Source organism: Mobula birostris, chromosome 13, assembly GCF_030028105.1.
Source record: "Mobula birostris isolate sMobBir1 chromosome 13, sMobBir1.hap1, whole genome shotgun sequence".
Taxonomy (NCBI): domain Eukaryota; kingdom Metazoa; phylum Chordata; class Chondrichthyes; order Myliobatiformes; family Myliobatidae; genus Mobula; species Mobula birostris.
Window position 1 is genome coordinate 458,781 of NC_092382.1, and position 18,394 is coordinate 477,174.

Below are 18,394 nucleotides of genomic sequence, written 5' to 3' on the forward strand. Positions count from 1 at the left end.
TCCTCAATCTTGTACATCTTGTACATGAGGGCAGCAGGGACACTAGAGGTGTCCATACCTTCCCACCAATCTCCCCTCAAATTTGTAATGACCAGTGTGCACATAAAGCTTGTATTATGCAATTTTTCCACATGTGCACAGTGAATTTTATATAGAGAGGTATTCATTTTAACAGCTATCAAATCACTGTCTATAAGAACTTTGATCTCTTCTGGGTTTAAGTTCATCTGCACTCTCACACAACCTATGTTGCAGGCCTGTAACAGGTAATGAAGGATTTTCTCGCCAGAGCTTTTGCACACCGTCCATATGTGGTTTGCTTGCTAAATGACACTTAAAATGTCAGATTTCTAAATAACACTCCTTCCCACTTGCAAATTCTCCAGCAACTTTTGCATCACCACAATACACACAGGTAACACCAGTTTCTGTATTGTACACAAATATTTCCCCTGAACCCTCCCCCAGGTGACTGACGGTGGTGAACTCAGTGATGGCAATGCCAATGAATATGGAGGGAAGGGCAGTAGTCTGTCTCATTGGAGTCTGGCACATTTGTGATGTGAAAGCTACTTGCTGCCCAGGGCAAAGGTGTTTGATATCATTATGTACCCAGAGAGAATGGGTCAAAACATGTCGTCCCGGGTAGAAAAGTCCAGAACAGTAGGAGGTGGAACCAGCAACACACTCAAAATTTTGGAGGAACTCAGCAGGCCAGGCAGCATCTATGGAAAAGCGTACTGCCTTGCAGAGGGTGGTTAGGGGAGCAGAGAAGGTTATTGGGGTCTCCCTACCTTCTGTCCAAGACCTCTTTCAGAGGCGATGCCTCCAGAAAACACGGTACATCATTAGGACCCCTCACACCCTCTCCATGAACTGTTTGTTCTTCTGCCATCAGGCAAACGTTACAGGAGCATCAAAACTAAAAGCACAAGGCTACTAAACAGCTTCCTCCCACAGGCAGTCAGACTGCTAAATAGCTGCTCCACCTGACTCTGCTTTGGACACTTTTCACTTGCACTGGACATTTATCACTGATTTTAACTGACATGTGACTGTTGTGTTTTACTATTTATTGTTATGTTTATTATTTAGTGTTGTGTTTGTTATGTTATGATTGCACTGCCTCTGAGAAACGCTGTCTCATTCTGCCCTGCAGACCTGATGTGCGGTTAGAATGACAATAAAGTTTCTTGAATCTTGAATCTAATGCTGAGTTCCTCCAGCAATTTGTGTGTGTTGCTCGGATTTCCAGCATCTGCAGATTTTCTCTTGTTTGTGACTGGAGGCAGAACAAAGGTGATTTTCTCAACAGCTGATGTAAAAGATTTTGTTCCCTTTCTCCGAGTTCCCGATCCTTGCATTTAGACAGCTGGAGCTCAGCTCTGTCTGAGAGACCCATCGGTTCCCATTCCCTCATCAGCCGGAAGCTCCCCGGGGCCCGTGTACGGATGGTGGGGCTGAGAGAGAGGGAAGAGAGCAGGACTGTCCCGGGATTGCGGGTCACGGAGTCCGGAGTCACAGCAACTACCCGAAGTCGGTGTTGGAAACGCCGCCCGGTGAGACCCCCAACCCGGAGACCCCTTCATACCTCAACCGATCATCCGGGGCCTTTTGTGCCCCGCGCGCTGGCGAGCTCGAGCTTGGTCGGTTTAACGGCCGGGCTACTAATCACGTGACCAGACCCTCCCCCACCACTGTCAACAGAGGAGTCATGCGCTGCGCTATTCCCATTGGTGCGAAGCACTATCAATCACTGCTTCCAGCCAATAGCGGAGGTGGACCAGCCGAGAGGGCGTTACCCCCGCTGACTCCGTCTCCCGAACTTTCCGTCACGGCGGGACAACCGTCAAAGTAAATGTCCGCTTTCTGATTTATTTCCATTTCCCTCCGAGGGAAGTTGGGGCGTTTGTGAAGCGTCTCCTGCGGCCGGAGTCTGGTGTGTCGCTGAGAGGTAGGAGGAGACCGCTCGGCCCGTCGGTTTGATGCCGCTTCCCCGGGGAGGGAGAGGATGAAGACGGTGAGAGAGGGGGCGGACAGGATGTTTGTCCCGGTGGGGACAGGAGGGGCTCATCTGTGGAAATGTCTGAGCCCACGGTGGTGGCGATTCACCACATTGGGGGGCAAACACCGGCAGACTGTTGCCCTGCAAGCGGGGCCAATGGTCCGGGCAAAGTGACAATTATTTGTGTTTTGTTGAGACTGTACCGGGAATATGGTGTAAAATCCCGCTCCCCACACTAACACGGGTCACACAGACCAAAGAACAAACTGCCGGAGGAACTCAGTGGGTCGGGCAGCATCTGTGGAGGGAAATGGACCGTCAACATTTCGGGCCGAGACCCTCCCTCTGGACTGAGAGTGGACGGGAAATAGTCCGAGAAAAGAGGTGAGGGGTGGGGATGGGGCAAGAGCTGGGGAGTGAGAGGTGGATCCAGGTGAGGGGGAGGTGGGAAGGTGGAAATAGTGACGGGGTGGGAGGTGAGTGGTTGGGGCAACACGGGGCTGCAGAAGATGGGAATTAATTCCATAGAGGATTAACAAAGAGGTTAGAGAGTATTTGTTATAGAGAGTGCAATGAAGATTCACCAGACTGATCCCTGGAGTGGTGGGGTCACCATATGAAGAAAGATCAAATGTGATAACCCTTTCATTTAGAGAATCGAGGACTGAGAGATGAAGACATTGAAATGCACAATAACATTACCGGTTGAACCAGGGATCCCAGTCTCTGAAAATGGAGGTGGACTGTCCGGGACTGAGATGAGGGGAAATGTCTCCACTCTGAGGGTGGTGAATGTCTGTAAATCCCCACCACAGAGGCCGGTGAAGACTCAGTATCGTCCTCACATAAAAAAAAGAGACCAGCAGATGTGTGGAGACTGAAGGGATCGAGGAAATGAGGATCGGGCAGAAACATGTGGCTGAGATGGGAGAGCAGCCACCATTCTGTTGATGGTTAGAGGGGCTGAATGGCCACTTCCTGCTGTTTCTCACTTGATGTTTCAATGTTCCTGTCCAGTGAGGAAGGGGGAATGTGAATTGAAATTAGAAACATAGAAAAACTACAGCAGAACATAGGCCCTTCAGCCACAATGCTGTACCGAATATATCCTTACCTCAGAAATTACCTAGGGTTACCCATAGCCCCCTATTTTTCTAACTTCCATGTCCAGGAGACTCTTCAAAGTCCCTATCATATCCGTCTCCACCACCATCGCTGGCAGCCCATTCCACACACTCACCATTCTCTGTGCAAAAAAAAAACTTACCCCTGACATCTCCTCTGTACCTACTCCCCAGCACCTTAAACCTGTGTCCTCTTGTGGCAAATATTTCAGCCCTGGGAAAAAGCCTCTGACTATCCACAAGATCAATGCCTCTCATCATCTTATACACCTCTATCAGGTCACCTCTCATCCTCTGTCGCCCCAAGGAGAAAAGGCCATGTTCACTCAACCTATTCTCATAAGACATGCTCCCCAATCCAGGCAACATCCTTGTAAATCTCCTCTGCACTCTTTCTACGGTTTCCACGTCCTTCCTGTAGTGAGGCGAACAGAACTGAGCACAGTACTCCAAGTGGGGTTGACCAGGGTCCTATTTAGCTGTAACACTACCTCTCAGCTCCTAAACTCAATCCCAGGGTTGATTTAGGCCAATGCACCGTACCGCCTTCTTAACCACAGAGTCAACCTGCGTAGCAGCTTTGAGTGACTTATGGACTCGGACCACAAGATGCCTCTGATCCTCCACACTGCCAAGAGTCTTACCATTAATACTATATTCTGCCATCATATTTGACCTACCAAAGTGAACCACCTCACACTGATCTGGGTTGAATTCCATCTTCTACTTGTCAGCCCAGTTTTGCATCCTATCAATGTCCGCTGTAACCTCTGACAGCCCTCCACACTATCCGCAACACCTCCAACCTTTGTGTCATCAGCAAATTTACTAACCCATCCCTCCACTTCCTCATCCAGGTCATTTATAAAAATCACCAAGAGCAGGGGTCCCAGAACAGATCCCTGAGGCAGACCACTGGTCACCGAACTCAATGCAGAATATGACCTGTCTACAACCACTCTTTGCCTTCTGTGGGCAAGCCAGATCTGGATCCAGAAAGGAATCTCCCCTTGGATCCCAGGCCTCCTTACTTTCTCAATAAGCTTTGCATGGTGTACCTTATCAAATCAAATGTTCTTCTGATGTTAGCCTTAAACTAGACTGATGTTTAATATTGTGGATCTGTAAAAGATAAATCAGTTCTGTTTCAAATCTCATGTCACAGATACTTACTGTCTCTGCCACACTCACTCTGTACACTAGAGAGGCCACTCAGTCCGTCTGGTCCCTGCCCATGTTTCTGTTCCATATCAGTATTGTAAAATCTAGCCCTGTCGTTCACTTCACCTCTCACTGTCCCCGTGATGACAGGTTGCAACTCGTCACTACTCTGCAGGAGAAGAGATTTCCCTTGAATTTCATAGAATCAGAAATCTAGAGCAGATTACAGGCCCCTCGGCTCACAATGTTGTGCCGATCATGTAACCTACTCCAGAAACTGCCTGGAATTTCCTGACCGCATTGCCCTCTATTTTCCTAAGCTCCATGTACCTGTCTATTGGTAATCATTTTCCAATGTTCTATAGATTCAGGATCAGTTCCTGTGGATTGGAGGGTAGCTAATGTTATCCCACTTTTGAAGAAAGGAGGGAGAGAGAAAACAGGCAATTATAGACCAGTTAGTCTGACAACAGTGGTGGGGAAGATGCTGGAATCAATTATAAAAGATGTAATAGCGGCACATTTGGATAGCAGTGGCAGGATAGGTCCGAGTCAGCATGGATTTACGATGGGGAAATCATGCTTGACTAATCTTCTGGAATTTTTTGAGAACATAACTATGAAAATGGACATGGGAAAGCCAGTGGATGTAGTGTACCTGGACTTTCAGAAAGCCTTTGATAAAGTCCCACATAGGAGGTTAGTGTGCAAAATTAGAGCAAATGGTATTGGGGGTAGGGTACTGACATGGATAGAAAATTGGTTAGTAGACAGGAAACAAACAGTAGCGATTAATGGCAGAATGGCAGGCGATGACCAGTGGGGTACCGCAGGGTTCAGTGCTGGGACCACAGCTGTTTACAATATATATTAATGATTTGGATGAAGGGATTAAAACATCACCAAGTTTTCTGATGACACAAAGCTGGGTGACAGTGTGAAATGTGAGCAGGACGTATGAGAATGCAGGGTGACTTGGACAGGCTGGGTGAGTGGGCGGATGCATAGCAGATGCAGTTTAATGTGGATAAATGTGAGGTTATCCACTTTGCTGGCAAGAACAGGAAGGCAGATTACGATCTAAATGGTGTCAAGTTAGGAAAAGGGGAAGTACAACGAGATCTAGGTGTTCTTGTACATCAGTCACTGAAAGCAAGCATGCAGGTACAGCAGACAGTGAAGCAAGCTAATGGCATGCTGGCCTTCATAACAAGAGGAATTGAGTATTAGAGCAAAGAAGTCCTTCTGCAGTTGTACAGGGCCCTGGTGAGACCACACCTGGAGTACTGTGTGCAATTTTGGTCTCCAAATTTGAGGAAGGACATTCATGCTATTGAGGGAGTGCAGCGTAGGTTCACAAGATTAATTCCCGGGATGGCGGGACTGTCATATGTTGAAAGATTTGAGCGATTGGGCTTGTATACTCTGGAATTTAGAGGGATGAGAGGGGATCTTATTGAAACATAAGATTATTAAGGGATTGGACACGCTGGAGGCAGGAAGCATGTTCCCGCTGATGGGTGAGTCCAGAACCAGAGGCCACAGTTTAAGAATAAGGGGTAAGCCATTTAGAACGGAGTTGAGGAAAAACTTCTTCACCCAGAGAATGGTGGATATATGGAATGTTCTGCCCCAGAAGGCTGTGGAGGCCAAGTCTCTGGATGCTCTCAAGAAAGAGATGGATAGAGTTCTTAAAGATAGTGGAATCAAAGGTTATGGGGAGAAGGCAGGAACTGGATACTGATTGTGGGCGATCAGCCATGATCACAGTGAAAGGTGGTTCTGACTCTAAGGGCTGAATGGCCTACTCCTGCACCTATTGTCGATTGTCCAAGTGTCTTAAAAGACCCTATTGTATCCACGTCTACCAATGTCTCTGGCTGTGCATTCCACACACCCACCACTCTTTGACATCTCCTGTGCGCCTGGGTCCAAGCACCTTAAAACTATGCCCCTCGTGTTAGGCATTTCAGCCCTGGGAAAAAGCCTCTGGCTATTCACACGACCAATATCTCTCATCATCTTATACACCTGCATGATTTTCTCCAGGCTGAATAAGACGATGAGCTCCCTGTGTATTTGAAGTTCTTCAGTGCTGTGAAATAATTTAGCTAAACTCCTTCTTCGCTGCTCTTTTCAACGTTTTTGGTCATTTTCACTCATTTCAAAGGACTGTGCCTCAGACAGCTGGGTTGTTGCAATGCGCCTCTAAAGTCTGACAGCAGACTAGCGAATGAATCTTCGACGGAGCAGATTCAGAAACCAATGAGATGCCAGCCTGAGTCAGGGCTTTGAGGCTCCAGAGAGCGATGGGGTCTAGAGTTTATGGGGAGGAGGAGGAATCTGACCAGCAGGATGTGCCTATAAATCAAAGATGAGAAACATTTAGAAACATTGATTGAAAAAAAAAGTGGGTTCTGCAAAATACCGGAATAAATCAGCAGATCAGGCAACGAATGTGGAGAGGAATAAATAGACAACATTTCTGCCGAGCCCCTTCAGCATGCCTACACTGCGTACTCCTCTGCTTAGTCGCTGCCTGAACTGCAAAGTTCCTCTAGCATTTTGTGTGTGTGTGCGTCTCTGTATTTCCAGCAACTGCAGAATCTCTTGTGTTTTATATCTACATCTGTAAGGGGATTGTACTTTGGCATTAGATACACGTTGATATTGAGTATATTGTTTATGGGAGCCGCTTTCTGCGTTAAAACAGCTGCTGAATTTTCTACACACACAAAAAAAAGCTATGGACGTGGAACTGGTGCTTGCAGAAACTTTTAATGGCACCGTGATTACCAATAAAGCCCTGCAATATAAAGTTCGCCGTCGCCGAAGCACCGATCAAATGCGCAAGCGTCAGGGCTGTTCCGTTGCCGAATATCACGCATGCGCGCAGTACACGGTAAGCTTAAGGAGATCGGCTGTAGGGAGACTGTTGCGGGGTGGGGAGAAGGGAGATTGGTGGGGTTTCAACACCGACTTCGGGACAGTTGCTGTGAGCTCCGGACTCCGTGACCCGAAATCCTGGGACAGTCCTGCTCTCTTCCCTCTCTCTCAGCCCCACCATCCGTACACGGGCTCCGGGGAGCTTCCGGCTGAGAGGGAATGGGAACCGATGGATCTCTCAGACAGAGCTGAGCTCCAGCTGTCTAAATGCAAGGATTGGGAACTCGGAGAAAGGGAACAAAATCTTTTACATCAGCTGTTGTGAAAATCACCTTCGTTCTGCCTCCAATCACAACCAAGAGAAAATCTGCAGAGAGGGCACAGTTTTAAGGTGCTTGGAAGTAGGTACGAAGGAGATGTCGGGGTGTTGTGTTCTTTATACGTACCGTGGGTTACTAATAACAAACCATATTCTGCAGAATTGAACTTCTACTTAACAGCAGCAAAACCACGTCTTACACTGCCATGCTTCTCTATCATTCTTCATTTCTGCTCATGTTAGGAACTCTGTCCAGTCACGTCCTGACACGTGATATCACCACAAGGGGTAAGTTTTTTTACACAGAGTGGTGAGTGCGTGGAATGGGCTGCGGCAGCTGTGATGAAGCCGGATAAAATAGGGTCTTTTAAGAGGATCCTGGATAGGTACATGGCACGTAGAAAAATACAGGGCTATGGGGAACTCTAGGGAATTTCTGAAGTAAGTAATGTCTGGCACAGCATTGTGGGCCAAAGGGCCTGTATTGTGTTGTATAAATGGGGAAGTCACTTACCCATGACCTCTGGTTGTCGTCCCACCCAACATCAGTGCAAAAAGCTGCTCGCATTTACCCTATCTATACCCTCATAATTTTGCCTACTTCCAACAAAGCTTTTTTTTAGGTGAATAAGATGATGAGGGGCATTGATCATGTGGATAGCCAGAGGCTTTTCCCAGGGCTGAAATGGCTAACACGAGGGGCATAGTTTTAAGCTGCTTGGAAATATGTACCGAGGGGATGTCAGTGGTAAGTTTTTTTTACACAGAGAGTGGTGGGTGTGTGGAATGCACTGCCAGCAGTGGTGGCCGAGGCAGATAAAATAGGGTCTTTTAACAGCCTCTTAGATAGGTACATGGAGCTTAGAAACATAGAGGTCTATGCGCTAGGGAAATTCCAGGCAGTTTCTAGAGTAAGTTTCATGGTTGGCACAACATTGTGGGCTGAATGGCCTGGAATATGCTGTAGATTTCTATGTTCTATGTTGAACAGTGAAATAACTTTGGCTATCCTACAATCCTCTGATAACTCTCCCGTTACTAAGGATGAATTAATTATCTCTGCTGGGGCCCCGACGAGTTCTGCACTTGCCTCCCATGGGGACCGAGGGAGCACCTTGTCATGTGTCATGCCCTGGAGATTTATCCACCCTCTTCTTTAATCTGTACAGGGTCCACGATTTTAATGCCGCTTTTCCACACTCTCATTGACACTGTGTCCATCTGAGTAAATAGAAATGAAAAAAATATTTAAGATCTTCCCCCATCTGCTTTGGTTCCAGCCATGGATTGCCATTCCGGTCTTCCAGAGGACCAACTTTGTGCCTTGCAATCCTTTTGCTTTTAATCTATCTCCAGAATCCCTGAGGATTATCCTTCATCTTTTCTGCAAGGGGAATCTCATGCCTTCTTTTCGCCATCCTGATTTATTTCTTATACTCCATTTCAACCTGCCTGCCTATCCCTGTTATGCAACTCCATTTTGTGCTTCATCAGGGTCTCAATATCTCTTGAAATCTAAGGTTCCCTACAGTTTCTATCTTTACCTTTTATTCTGACAAGCACATACCCGCTTTGTACTTTCAAAATTTCGCTTTGAAGGCCTCAATTTACCAAGCACACCTTTGCCATAAAGCAGCCTGTCCCAGGCCACAGTTGCCAGATCCTGGTGTCATAATTCCAGGTGTTGATCCATGCCCTGAACACATCCGCCTTTCCTACGCTGCTCCTTGTATTGAAATATACAGGGCTCAGCATATTCACTGCACCATGCTCAACTTTTTCATTCCTGACTTTGTCTGAGGACTGAACAACAACTGTCTCCGCAAACCCTGCACTATCTATTCTGTTATTCAGGCTCCCATTCCCCCTGCAACTTCAGTTTGACCCTCCCCCACCACCACCTCCCATAGCAGCTCTATCACCCCTTTGGCTTTCATCTCCCAGATCAATAAAAAGGAGGTGCATACCTGGTACAGGCAGATTGGAACAAATGGGGTACTTGTGAGATACAGGAAATTCAAGTGAACACTTATGAAAGACAAAGAAGGCATGAGGTTACCCCAGCAGGCAAGATGAAGGAGAATCCTCATGGATTCTGCAGATATGTTAAGAGTGAAAAGATTGCAAGGGAAAAAATTAATCCTCTGCAAGATCAGAATGGTAATCCATATGAGGAGACAAAATAGATGTGGGAGATTTTTTTTTACTCACGAGATGAACACAGAGTCTATAGAAGTGAGGCAAAGCAGCATCAAATTCCTAGACCCTGTACAGATTACAGAGGTGGAATATGGGAGGTGGATCAAGAAGGTTTGGTCACTCAGCACTCAAGATGAGATAGTAAATTGGATGAGACACTGTCTTTGGGAGAAGCCAGTGTGTGGTAGCAGATGGCTGCCTCTTGACCGCATCCTGTGACTAGTGGTGTGCCACAGGGATCAGTGCTGTATCTGTTATTGTTTGTCATCTATATCAGTAATCTGGATGATAGGGTGGTTAACTGGATCAGAAAATTTGTAGCTGACACCAAGATTGGTGGTGTAGTCGTCAGCGAGGAAGAGTATCATGGTTTGCAGTATGATCTGGACCAGCTGGGAAAATGGTTTGGGAAATGGAAAATGTAATTTAATGCAGACAAGTGTGAGGTATTGCACTTTGGTATGACCTACCAAGGGAGGTCTTTCACAGTGACTGGTCAGGCATGGAGGAGTATTGTAGTAAGAAAGGGTCCTGGGAATACAAGTCTTTAATTCACTGAAAGTGGTATCACAGTTAGATAGAGACAGAAAGAAAGATTTCAGCCCATTGGCCTTCATGAACTAGAGTACTGACAACAATAGACGGATGTTACGTTGACTTGTAGAAGGCACTGGTGAAGCCTAATTTGGAGTATTGTGTGCGGTTTTGGTTACCAACCTACAGGAAAGATGTAAAAGAGGTTCAGAGAAAATTCACAAGGATGTTGCCAGGTCTGTAGGACTTGAGTTATAAGGAAAGATCGAACAGGTCAGGACTTTATTCCTTGGAACATAAAAGATTGAGGGGAGATTTGATTGGGGTATACCACTATTATGAGGGACATAGATAGGGATTTTACCACTGAGATGGTGTGGGACTACAACCAGAGGCCATGGGTTAAGGGGGAAAGGTGAAACATTAAGGGGAACATGAGGGGAAACTTCTTCGCACCAACGATCATCCAGGTGTGGAATGAGCAAAGAGCACAAGTGGTGCATGCAAGCACGATTTCAACATTTAAGAGGTTTGAGTAGGTGCCTGGATGGTAGGGGTATGGGAGTGGGCAGTTTAAATAGTTCAGCACAAACCAGATGGCCCAAGAACCTGAAATAATACAAAAATTCACTTTAAGTCCTTTTCACAGCTGTGCAGACCAACCATTCATCTCAGCAGGAATTTTTTTATATGGCGTTAACACTGTGGCACTTTAAGTTAATCATATGTAAAAGAAAATCCCAAATGCATGTCAAGAAAGACTATTTGCGTGATACTGTTTCAGTTACTGTGGGGCCAGGCACCCATGCTGCTCAGCAGGAGCAGGGAATAATACCAATGGAGAGAGTCAAACTGAGCCAGGTCACAGATTGGAGATGGCAGAAATGCCCCATTTTTATAGAGACAGGAAGAGCATCAGAGAATTGATGGTCATTCCAGATACCAGCACTGTGCCCAGTTAGAAGATGATTTCTCTGTCCATCTCGGGTTGAATCTCACTGTAACAGTGTGATACCAGATCAAACCTTGGCAACTCAAGTAATCTCATCTGAAATGTTGTCCTACACACACTAATGGATTTTGTTATTCTTTTTACAGATTAAAAATGAGAAGGAATTTGTCCCCAGGAATCTCAAACACGACACGCCAGTTTTGCTGTCTCTGTCTAGACATTTAAGAAAAGGAGCAAGGGATTCAATCAGCCATCCTTCCTGCTCAGAAGGTGGGGAGGGATTCACTCGTTCATTTGACCAATTGGTACACCCATTATTTTACACAGGGGAGAGGCCGATCACGTGCTCGGACAGTGGGAATGGATTTACTCGGTCATCACAACTGAAGGTACATCAGCAAGTTCACACTGGACAAGGCCATTCATCTATTCTGTGTGTGAGGAAGGATTCAGTCGGTCTTCCCACCTGTCGACACACCAGTCAGTTCACATCGAGCAGAGGCTGGTCATCTGCTGAATTTGTGGGAAAGGATTCACTCAGTCATCTGACACAATGGCTCACCAGCGTGTTTACACCGGCGAGCGGCCGTTCACCTGCTCAGACTGTGAGAAGGAATTCACTGAGTCATCCAACCTAATGGCACATCAGCGAGTTCACACTGGGGAGAAGCCGTTCACGTGCTCAGTCTGTGGGAAGAGATTCACTTGGTTATCCACACTACAGAGTCATCAGCGAGTTCACACTGGGGAGAAGCCATTCACCTGCTCAGTCTGTGGGAAGAGATTCACTGATTCATCCAACCTACAGAGACATCAGCGAGTTCACACTGGAGAGAAGCCGTTCACCTGCTCAGTCTGTGGGAAGAGATTCACTGATTCATCCACCGTACAGAGTCATCAGCGAGTTCACACTGGGGAGAAGCCGTTCACCTGTTCAGAATGTGGGAAGGGATTCACTCAGTTATCCAAACTACAGATTCATCAGCGAGTTCACACTGGGGAGAAGCCATTCACCTGCTCAGAATGTGGGAAGGGATTCACTCAGTTATCCGCCCTGCAGAGACATCAGCGAGTTCACACTGGGGAGAAGCCGTTCACCTGCTCAGTCTGTGGGAAGAGATTCACTGATTCATCCAACCTACAGAGACACCAATTAGTTCACACAGGGGAGAAGCCGTTCACCTGCTCAGTCTGTGGGAAGAGATTCACTGATTCATCCACCCTACAGAGTCATCAGCGAGTTCACACTGGGGAGAAGCCATTCACCTGCTCAGAATGTGGGAATGTATTCACTCGGTCATCCCAACTACTGGCACACCAGTCAGTTCACACTGGGGAGTGGCCGTTTACCTGCTCAGAATGTGGGAAAGGATTCCCTCAATCGTCCACCCTACTGACACATCTGCGAGTTCACACTGGGGAAAAACCGTTCACCTGCTCAGTCTGTGGGAAGAGATTCACTCAGTCATCCAACCTACAGAGACATCAGCGAGTTCACACTGGGGAGAAGCCATTCACCAGCTCAGAATGTGGGAAAGGATTCATTCGGTCATCCAACCTACTGGCACACCAGTCAGTTCACAATGGGGAATGGCCGTTGTTATGAATCCCTAGATTTCGTTTCCTGTGGACTGTCATTTTGAGAGAGAGAGAGAGATTAAGAATGGAAATCAGTCTGACTTGCAGCTTGTTTACATCACTCACAGCTTGTTTAGTTTTAACCGAGGACACAGACACTCAGAGTCAGACTGAGATGAAGGAGGATAAATGGAAGGATCAAAACAAGGGAACTAGTGGCCAAGGGTCACTGTTTAGAACTTTCCTATGCCCACAAGGGTGGGTTAATTATCGATTCAGCGAACATCAAATGTGAGGTTGTCACCTCGTTTGATCCATATGAGTGGATCTGATTTGGGGTATCCTGTGAAGACCACTTATGTGTTAACCCTTGCCTGGGTGTGGTGTGGGAATTCACTTGAAGACGATACCCCTTGTGACAAGTCACCTTCAGTGATAATTTGTATGTGGATTTGGAACGACGACAGATAAAATCTACAGCGACTGTTCTTTCGTTTTACCACTGTGGAATTCGACAGAATTGCCTTCTCTTGACATTTACCCTGCACTACAAATATCTCTCTCTCATCACCTATTCTGTGGTTGAACTGAACTTTCATAGTTCACCATCTCAAGACTCCAAGCCTGGTTTCCCCTGAGCTCAATAGTTTGGGAGTTATATTTACACACAAGTACACATAACACCGTTAACTTTTGTTTATCTTGCTAATTACTATATTGTTAGTAGATACGAATAAAGATAGTGGATTTAACATCAAAAACAGACTCTAAGTGTAGTCTATTGCGTCCGGCTCATTTCTAAAGCGTTACGGTTCATAACAAAATTTGGGCCTGCATCCTGGATAGGAACAGATTTGGAGGCGTATTGATTAATTATCGATTTCATTGGAGAAATCCCTTTTGATTTATTTGTGTGTGGAAAATCAGCAGCAATGGATGTTGATAGATTTCTGGAAGCACCAACCTCTGAGGCACTAAAGGACACCAGAAGGATTGATATGTTGAGTATTGCAAAAAGGTTAAAACTTGCTAAGGTGAAATCGACAATGAGGAGGTCACAGATGCAGAGGATAATAGCTGAACATTATGTATCTGAGGGTGTGTTTAAAGTGGAGGAGTTGGAGGTGTTTCCTGGAAGTAAGCCTAGTGAGCTTAGGCTCCCGTACAAGTTAGAAAAATTAAAGATGGAGGCTGTGGAAAGGCAGAGGCAGGTTGAGGCTAGAGAGGCAGGAAAACAGCCATTACTATTCTGCCATCATCCATGCTAGTGTCCCCTTCCAATCAACTTTGGTGAGCTCTTCTCCCATACCTCCGTAGTTCCCCTCACTCCACTAATAATGATGCATCGTGTTGTACCTTTCCCCTCTCAAAGTGCAGGGTGAATTGTAACATGTTATGATCACCAAGTCCACGTTTCCTTTACCATAAGCTTCGTAATCAAACCTGGTTCATTACACAACACCCAATCCAAAATTAACTTTTCCCTAATGGGCACAATTACAAGCTGTTCAAAAAGGCATCTCATTGGTATTTTCCAAATTCCCTCTCTTGAGATCAAACACCAGCCTGATTTTCATGATCAACCTCCACCCATCCCACTCATGGACTGTTTGTTCCACTCCCATCTGGGTAGACTACGCAGCATCCTCACCAGGACGGCCAGCCTCTGGGACAGCTACTTTCCCTAAGCAGTTAGGCTGATAAATATCTCTACCCACTAACCCACCCTTCCACACCACCAAACACCTCTATTTTATAATTTCCTGTCTGTCATCTTATATGCAGGCATACTTTTATTTATTATTTTATCATTTATTATTATATTGTAATTTGTCCTCTACTGTGCCTATTTTCTTGTTTATTATTTATTGTAGTGCCCTGCACTGTTTTGTGCACCTCATGCAGTCCTGTGTAGGTCTGTAGTCAAGTGTAGTTTTTGTGTTATTTTACGTAGTCTAGTGTAGCTTTGCGTTGTGTCACTTAGCCTAGTGTAGTTTTGTGTTGTTTCATGTAGCACCATGGTCCTGGAGGTATGTTGTTTTTACTGTGCACTGTAACAGCAGTTTATGATCGAAATCACAATAAAAAGTGACTTGACTTGACTATACCGAGCGTCACTTTATGGACATACAATCAATCCGTGCACAGTTTACAAGCTGTGGATATATGTTTTTACTATTGTGTTTTTGTGCTGCATTGAAGCCGGAGTAATAATTATTTTGATCCCATTCATATTTGTCTGCTGGAAATGGAATTAAACTACCTTGAATCTTGAATAAACATTTCAGCAGTCTGCAGCGTCACATTTCTGTCTCTCAGTGTTCCTGCGGCAGAGCGTCACCCGGTGACAATGGAGTCCACAAATCAGGGGCTCCTGTTATTGTGGCAAATCACCACCAAGTGGCAGTGTTGTCCACAAGAGGGAGCAGTTTACAGCGATAAGGAAGGGGTGTAGGGGGCTGGAAGCCAACTCTGCAAGTGGATGAAGTGCCAGACCTGCCCCAAACCACTCTCCCCACCACCAGTCAGGGCCCCAAACAGTCCTTCCACATGAGGCAACTTTTCAACATCGTGCCTGTTGGGGTCATCGACTGTTTCCAGTTTTCCAGGTGTGGCCTCCTCGACATTAGTGAGACCCGATGTAGTCTCTGCATTCTGCACTCTGTCCCGATGAGATTCTGCAGGTATTGGAGATGCAGAGTAACAAACACAAAATGTTGGAGGAAGTCAGGAGGTCAGGTAGCTTCTATAGCGGTGGATAAATCAAAACAGAGATTTCCTGCAGAGACCCTTCATCAGGACTGGAAGTGGGGAGAAGCTGGAACAAGATGGTGCGGGAGTGGAAAGAGTCCAAGCTGGTAGATGACAGGTGAAGTCAGGTAAGAGTGAAGGTGAGTGGGTGGGGGAAGTGGGAGATGAAGTGGGTGGGGGAGGTGGGAGATGAAGTGAGACACTGTGAGGTGGGAGGTGGAAAATGCAAAGGGCTGAAAAGAAGGAATCTGATAGGATAGGAGAGCGGACCATGGGGAAAAAAGGAAGTAAAAGAGGAACCAGAGGGAGACGATCCACAGTGGAGAAGAGAAGTGGGGAGACAGAATGGAGGAGACGGGCGTGTGGGTTGATGAAAAGAAAAGGTGGCGGTAGAAGTTAAAGATATCGATGTTCATGCCGTCGGGTTGTAAACTACCCGGATGTAATATGAGGTGTTGCTCATTTAACCTGCAAGTGGACTCATCGAGTTAGTTAAACAATGAACCGGAAGGGAGAGTGGATTAATAGTCTTCCTCTGGCATCCCTATTAAATCATTCCTCTCTCACCTTGAACCGGTGCCATCTGGTTGTTGATTCCACAGAAGTGGGGCAAAGGACTGCGCACGTTCCCCAGTTCTGTACACTCAGGGTCTGGGACACCTGCATCATGTCAGCCTCAATCTCCTGCACTTCAAGGTGTGAAGTCCCAACCTGCCCAACCTCTCTCCAGAACTCAGTCCCTCGAGTACTGGCACCATTCTCGTAAATCTCTCCTGCACTCATTCCAGATTGACGTCCTCTCTCCTACAGCAGAACGACCAAAACTGAATACAATAGTCCAGGCGCGGATACCCTAACCCTAATGCAACCTCACTAGCCTCTTCTTCAGACTATGAGCTATGAGATATGAGACAGAGGCTGCTCAGCCAATCAAGTCTGCTCCACCATTCCTTCATGTCCAATTCATTATCTCTCTCAACTCCATTCTCCTGTCTTCTCCCCTTAATCTGTGAACATCCATTTAAAATACACTCACTGACTTGGCCTCTACTCCATCCGTGGCAATGAATTCCAAAGATTTACCACTCCCTGACTCAAGAAATTCCTTCTCAGCTCTGCTCTCAGTGGATGCTCTGTACATTGAGGCCGCGGCCTCTGGTCCCAGACTCACACAGCGTAGGGTGCATCTTCTTCATAGCCACTCTGTCCAGGCCTTTCAATATTTAATAGGTTTCAATGAGATCCCCTCTCTTTCTTCTAGACCAGTGAGTACAGGGTCAACGCTCCTCATACGTTAACCCTTTCATTCCTAGAATCATTCTCATGAACCTTCTCCGGACGCGCTCCAATACGAGCACATCTTTTTCTCAGACAGGAGGTCGGAAACTGGTCACAATATGCCAAGAGCGATCTGACCAATGTGTTATAAAGCTACAGTGTCACATCCTTGCTCTTATATGCGAACATTACAGCTGTCATCCTTAATCAACTCAATCTGCAAGCAAACCTTCAGGGGCTCCTGCTCACCGACTCCCAAGTACCTATTTCTGATTTTTGTATTTTCTCCCATTTATTTTTTTTCTCTCCGTCTTTATTCTTTCTACCAATTGTACATGACCGGACATTTGCATACACTGTATTTCATCTGCTACTTCGTTGTCTGTTCTCCAACCCTATCAAAGTCCTTCTGCAGACTCCGGCTTTCCTCCAAACTACCTGTCCCGTACCTATCTTTGTATCAACTGCAAAGTTCATCACCCAGGTATCAATTCTGTCATCCATATCATTCAGATTTAATATGAAAACATGGGGTCTCAATACTGACCCCTATGGAACACCATTAGTTAGCAACAGCAAAACAGAATTCTCCACATTATTCTGACTCTTTCTCCCTTGTCAGTCAGCCGATCCAATCTTCGACCCATACAAGTATCTTTCCTGTAATTCCATGAGCTGTGATCTTGTTCAGCAGCCTCACATGCAGCCCCTTAGAAACATGGAAAACCTACAACACAATACAGGCCCTTCAGCCCACAAAGCTCAGCCGAACATGTTCTTACCCTAGAACTACCTAGGCTTACCTATCGTCCTCCAGTTTTCTAAGCTCCATGTACCTATCCAGGAGACTCTTAAAAGACCCTATCATTTCCACCTCAACCACAACCGCTGGCAGCCCATTCCACGCACCCACTACTCACTGTGTAAAAAACTTACCCCTGATATCTCCTCCGTACCTACTCCCAAGCACCTTATAACTGTGCCCTCTCATATTAGCCATTTCAGCCCTGGGAAAAAGCCTCTGACCATCCACATGATCAATGCCTCTCGCCATCTTATACAGCTCTATCAAGTCACCTCTTATCCTCCATCACTCCAAGGAGAAGAGGCTGAATTCACTCAACCTATTCTCATAAGGTATGCTCCCCAATCCAGGCAACATCCTTGTATATCCTCCCTGCACCCAATATACCTCATACAATGTATTTTGTCTGCTACTTCATTGCCTGTTATCCAAACCTATCGAAGTCCTTCTGCAGACTCTCGCTTTGCTCTAAACTACCTGTCCCGTACCTATCTTTGTATCAGCTGCAAAGTTCATCACCCAGGTATCAATTCCGTCATCCGTATCGTTCATATTTAACATGAAATGATGCTGTCTCAATACTGACCCCTACGGAACACCATTAGTTACTGACAGCAAAACAGAATTGCCCACATTATTCTGACTCTTTCTCCCGTCAGTCAGCCAATCTTCGATCCAGACAAGTATGTTTCCTGTAATTCCATGAGCAGTGATCTTGTAAAGCAGCCTCACATTTATTCCACATCTGACTTTAGTTTCTCCTTCTCTAATGTCAGGGTGAATTTGATCATATTTAGATCAC

At 46.1% G+C, this 18,394-nt stretch overlaps 1 protein-coding gene across 4 annotated transcripts; it reads left to right on the plus strand.

The window, feature by feature from the left end:
• The first annotated feature begins 1,878 nt into the window (after positions 1–1,878).
• LOC140208182 (uncharacterized) lies at positions 1,879–13,049 on the plus strand. 4 transcript variants are annotated; one of them, XM_072276670.1, is made up of 2 exons: positions 1,879–1,954; positions 11,327–13,049. In XM_072276670.1, exon 2 carries the CDS (start codon positions 11,734–11,736, stop codon positions 12,784–12,786), a length of 1,053 nt encoding a protein of 350 aa, XP_072132771.1. In that variant the 5' UTR covers positions 1,879–1,954; positions 11,327–11,733; the 3' UTR covers positions 12,787–13,049. The 4 variants fall into 4 exon arrangements, with proteins under 4 accessions (XP_072132771.1, XP_072132770.1, XP_072132769.1 ...); XM_072276669.1 differs by lacking the exon at positions 1,879–1,954 and adding an exon at positions 1,959–2,020; XM_072276668.1 differs by lacking the exon at positions 1,879–1,954 and adding an exon at positions 2,244–2,389.
• The last annotated feature ends 5,345 nt before the right edge of the window (positions 13,050–18,394 follow it).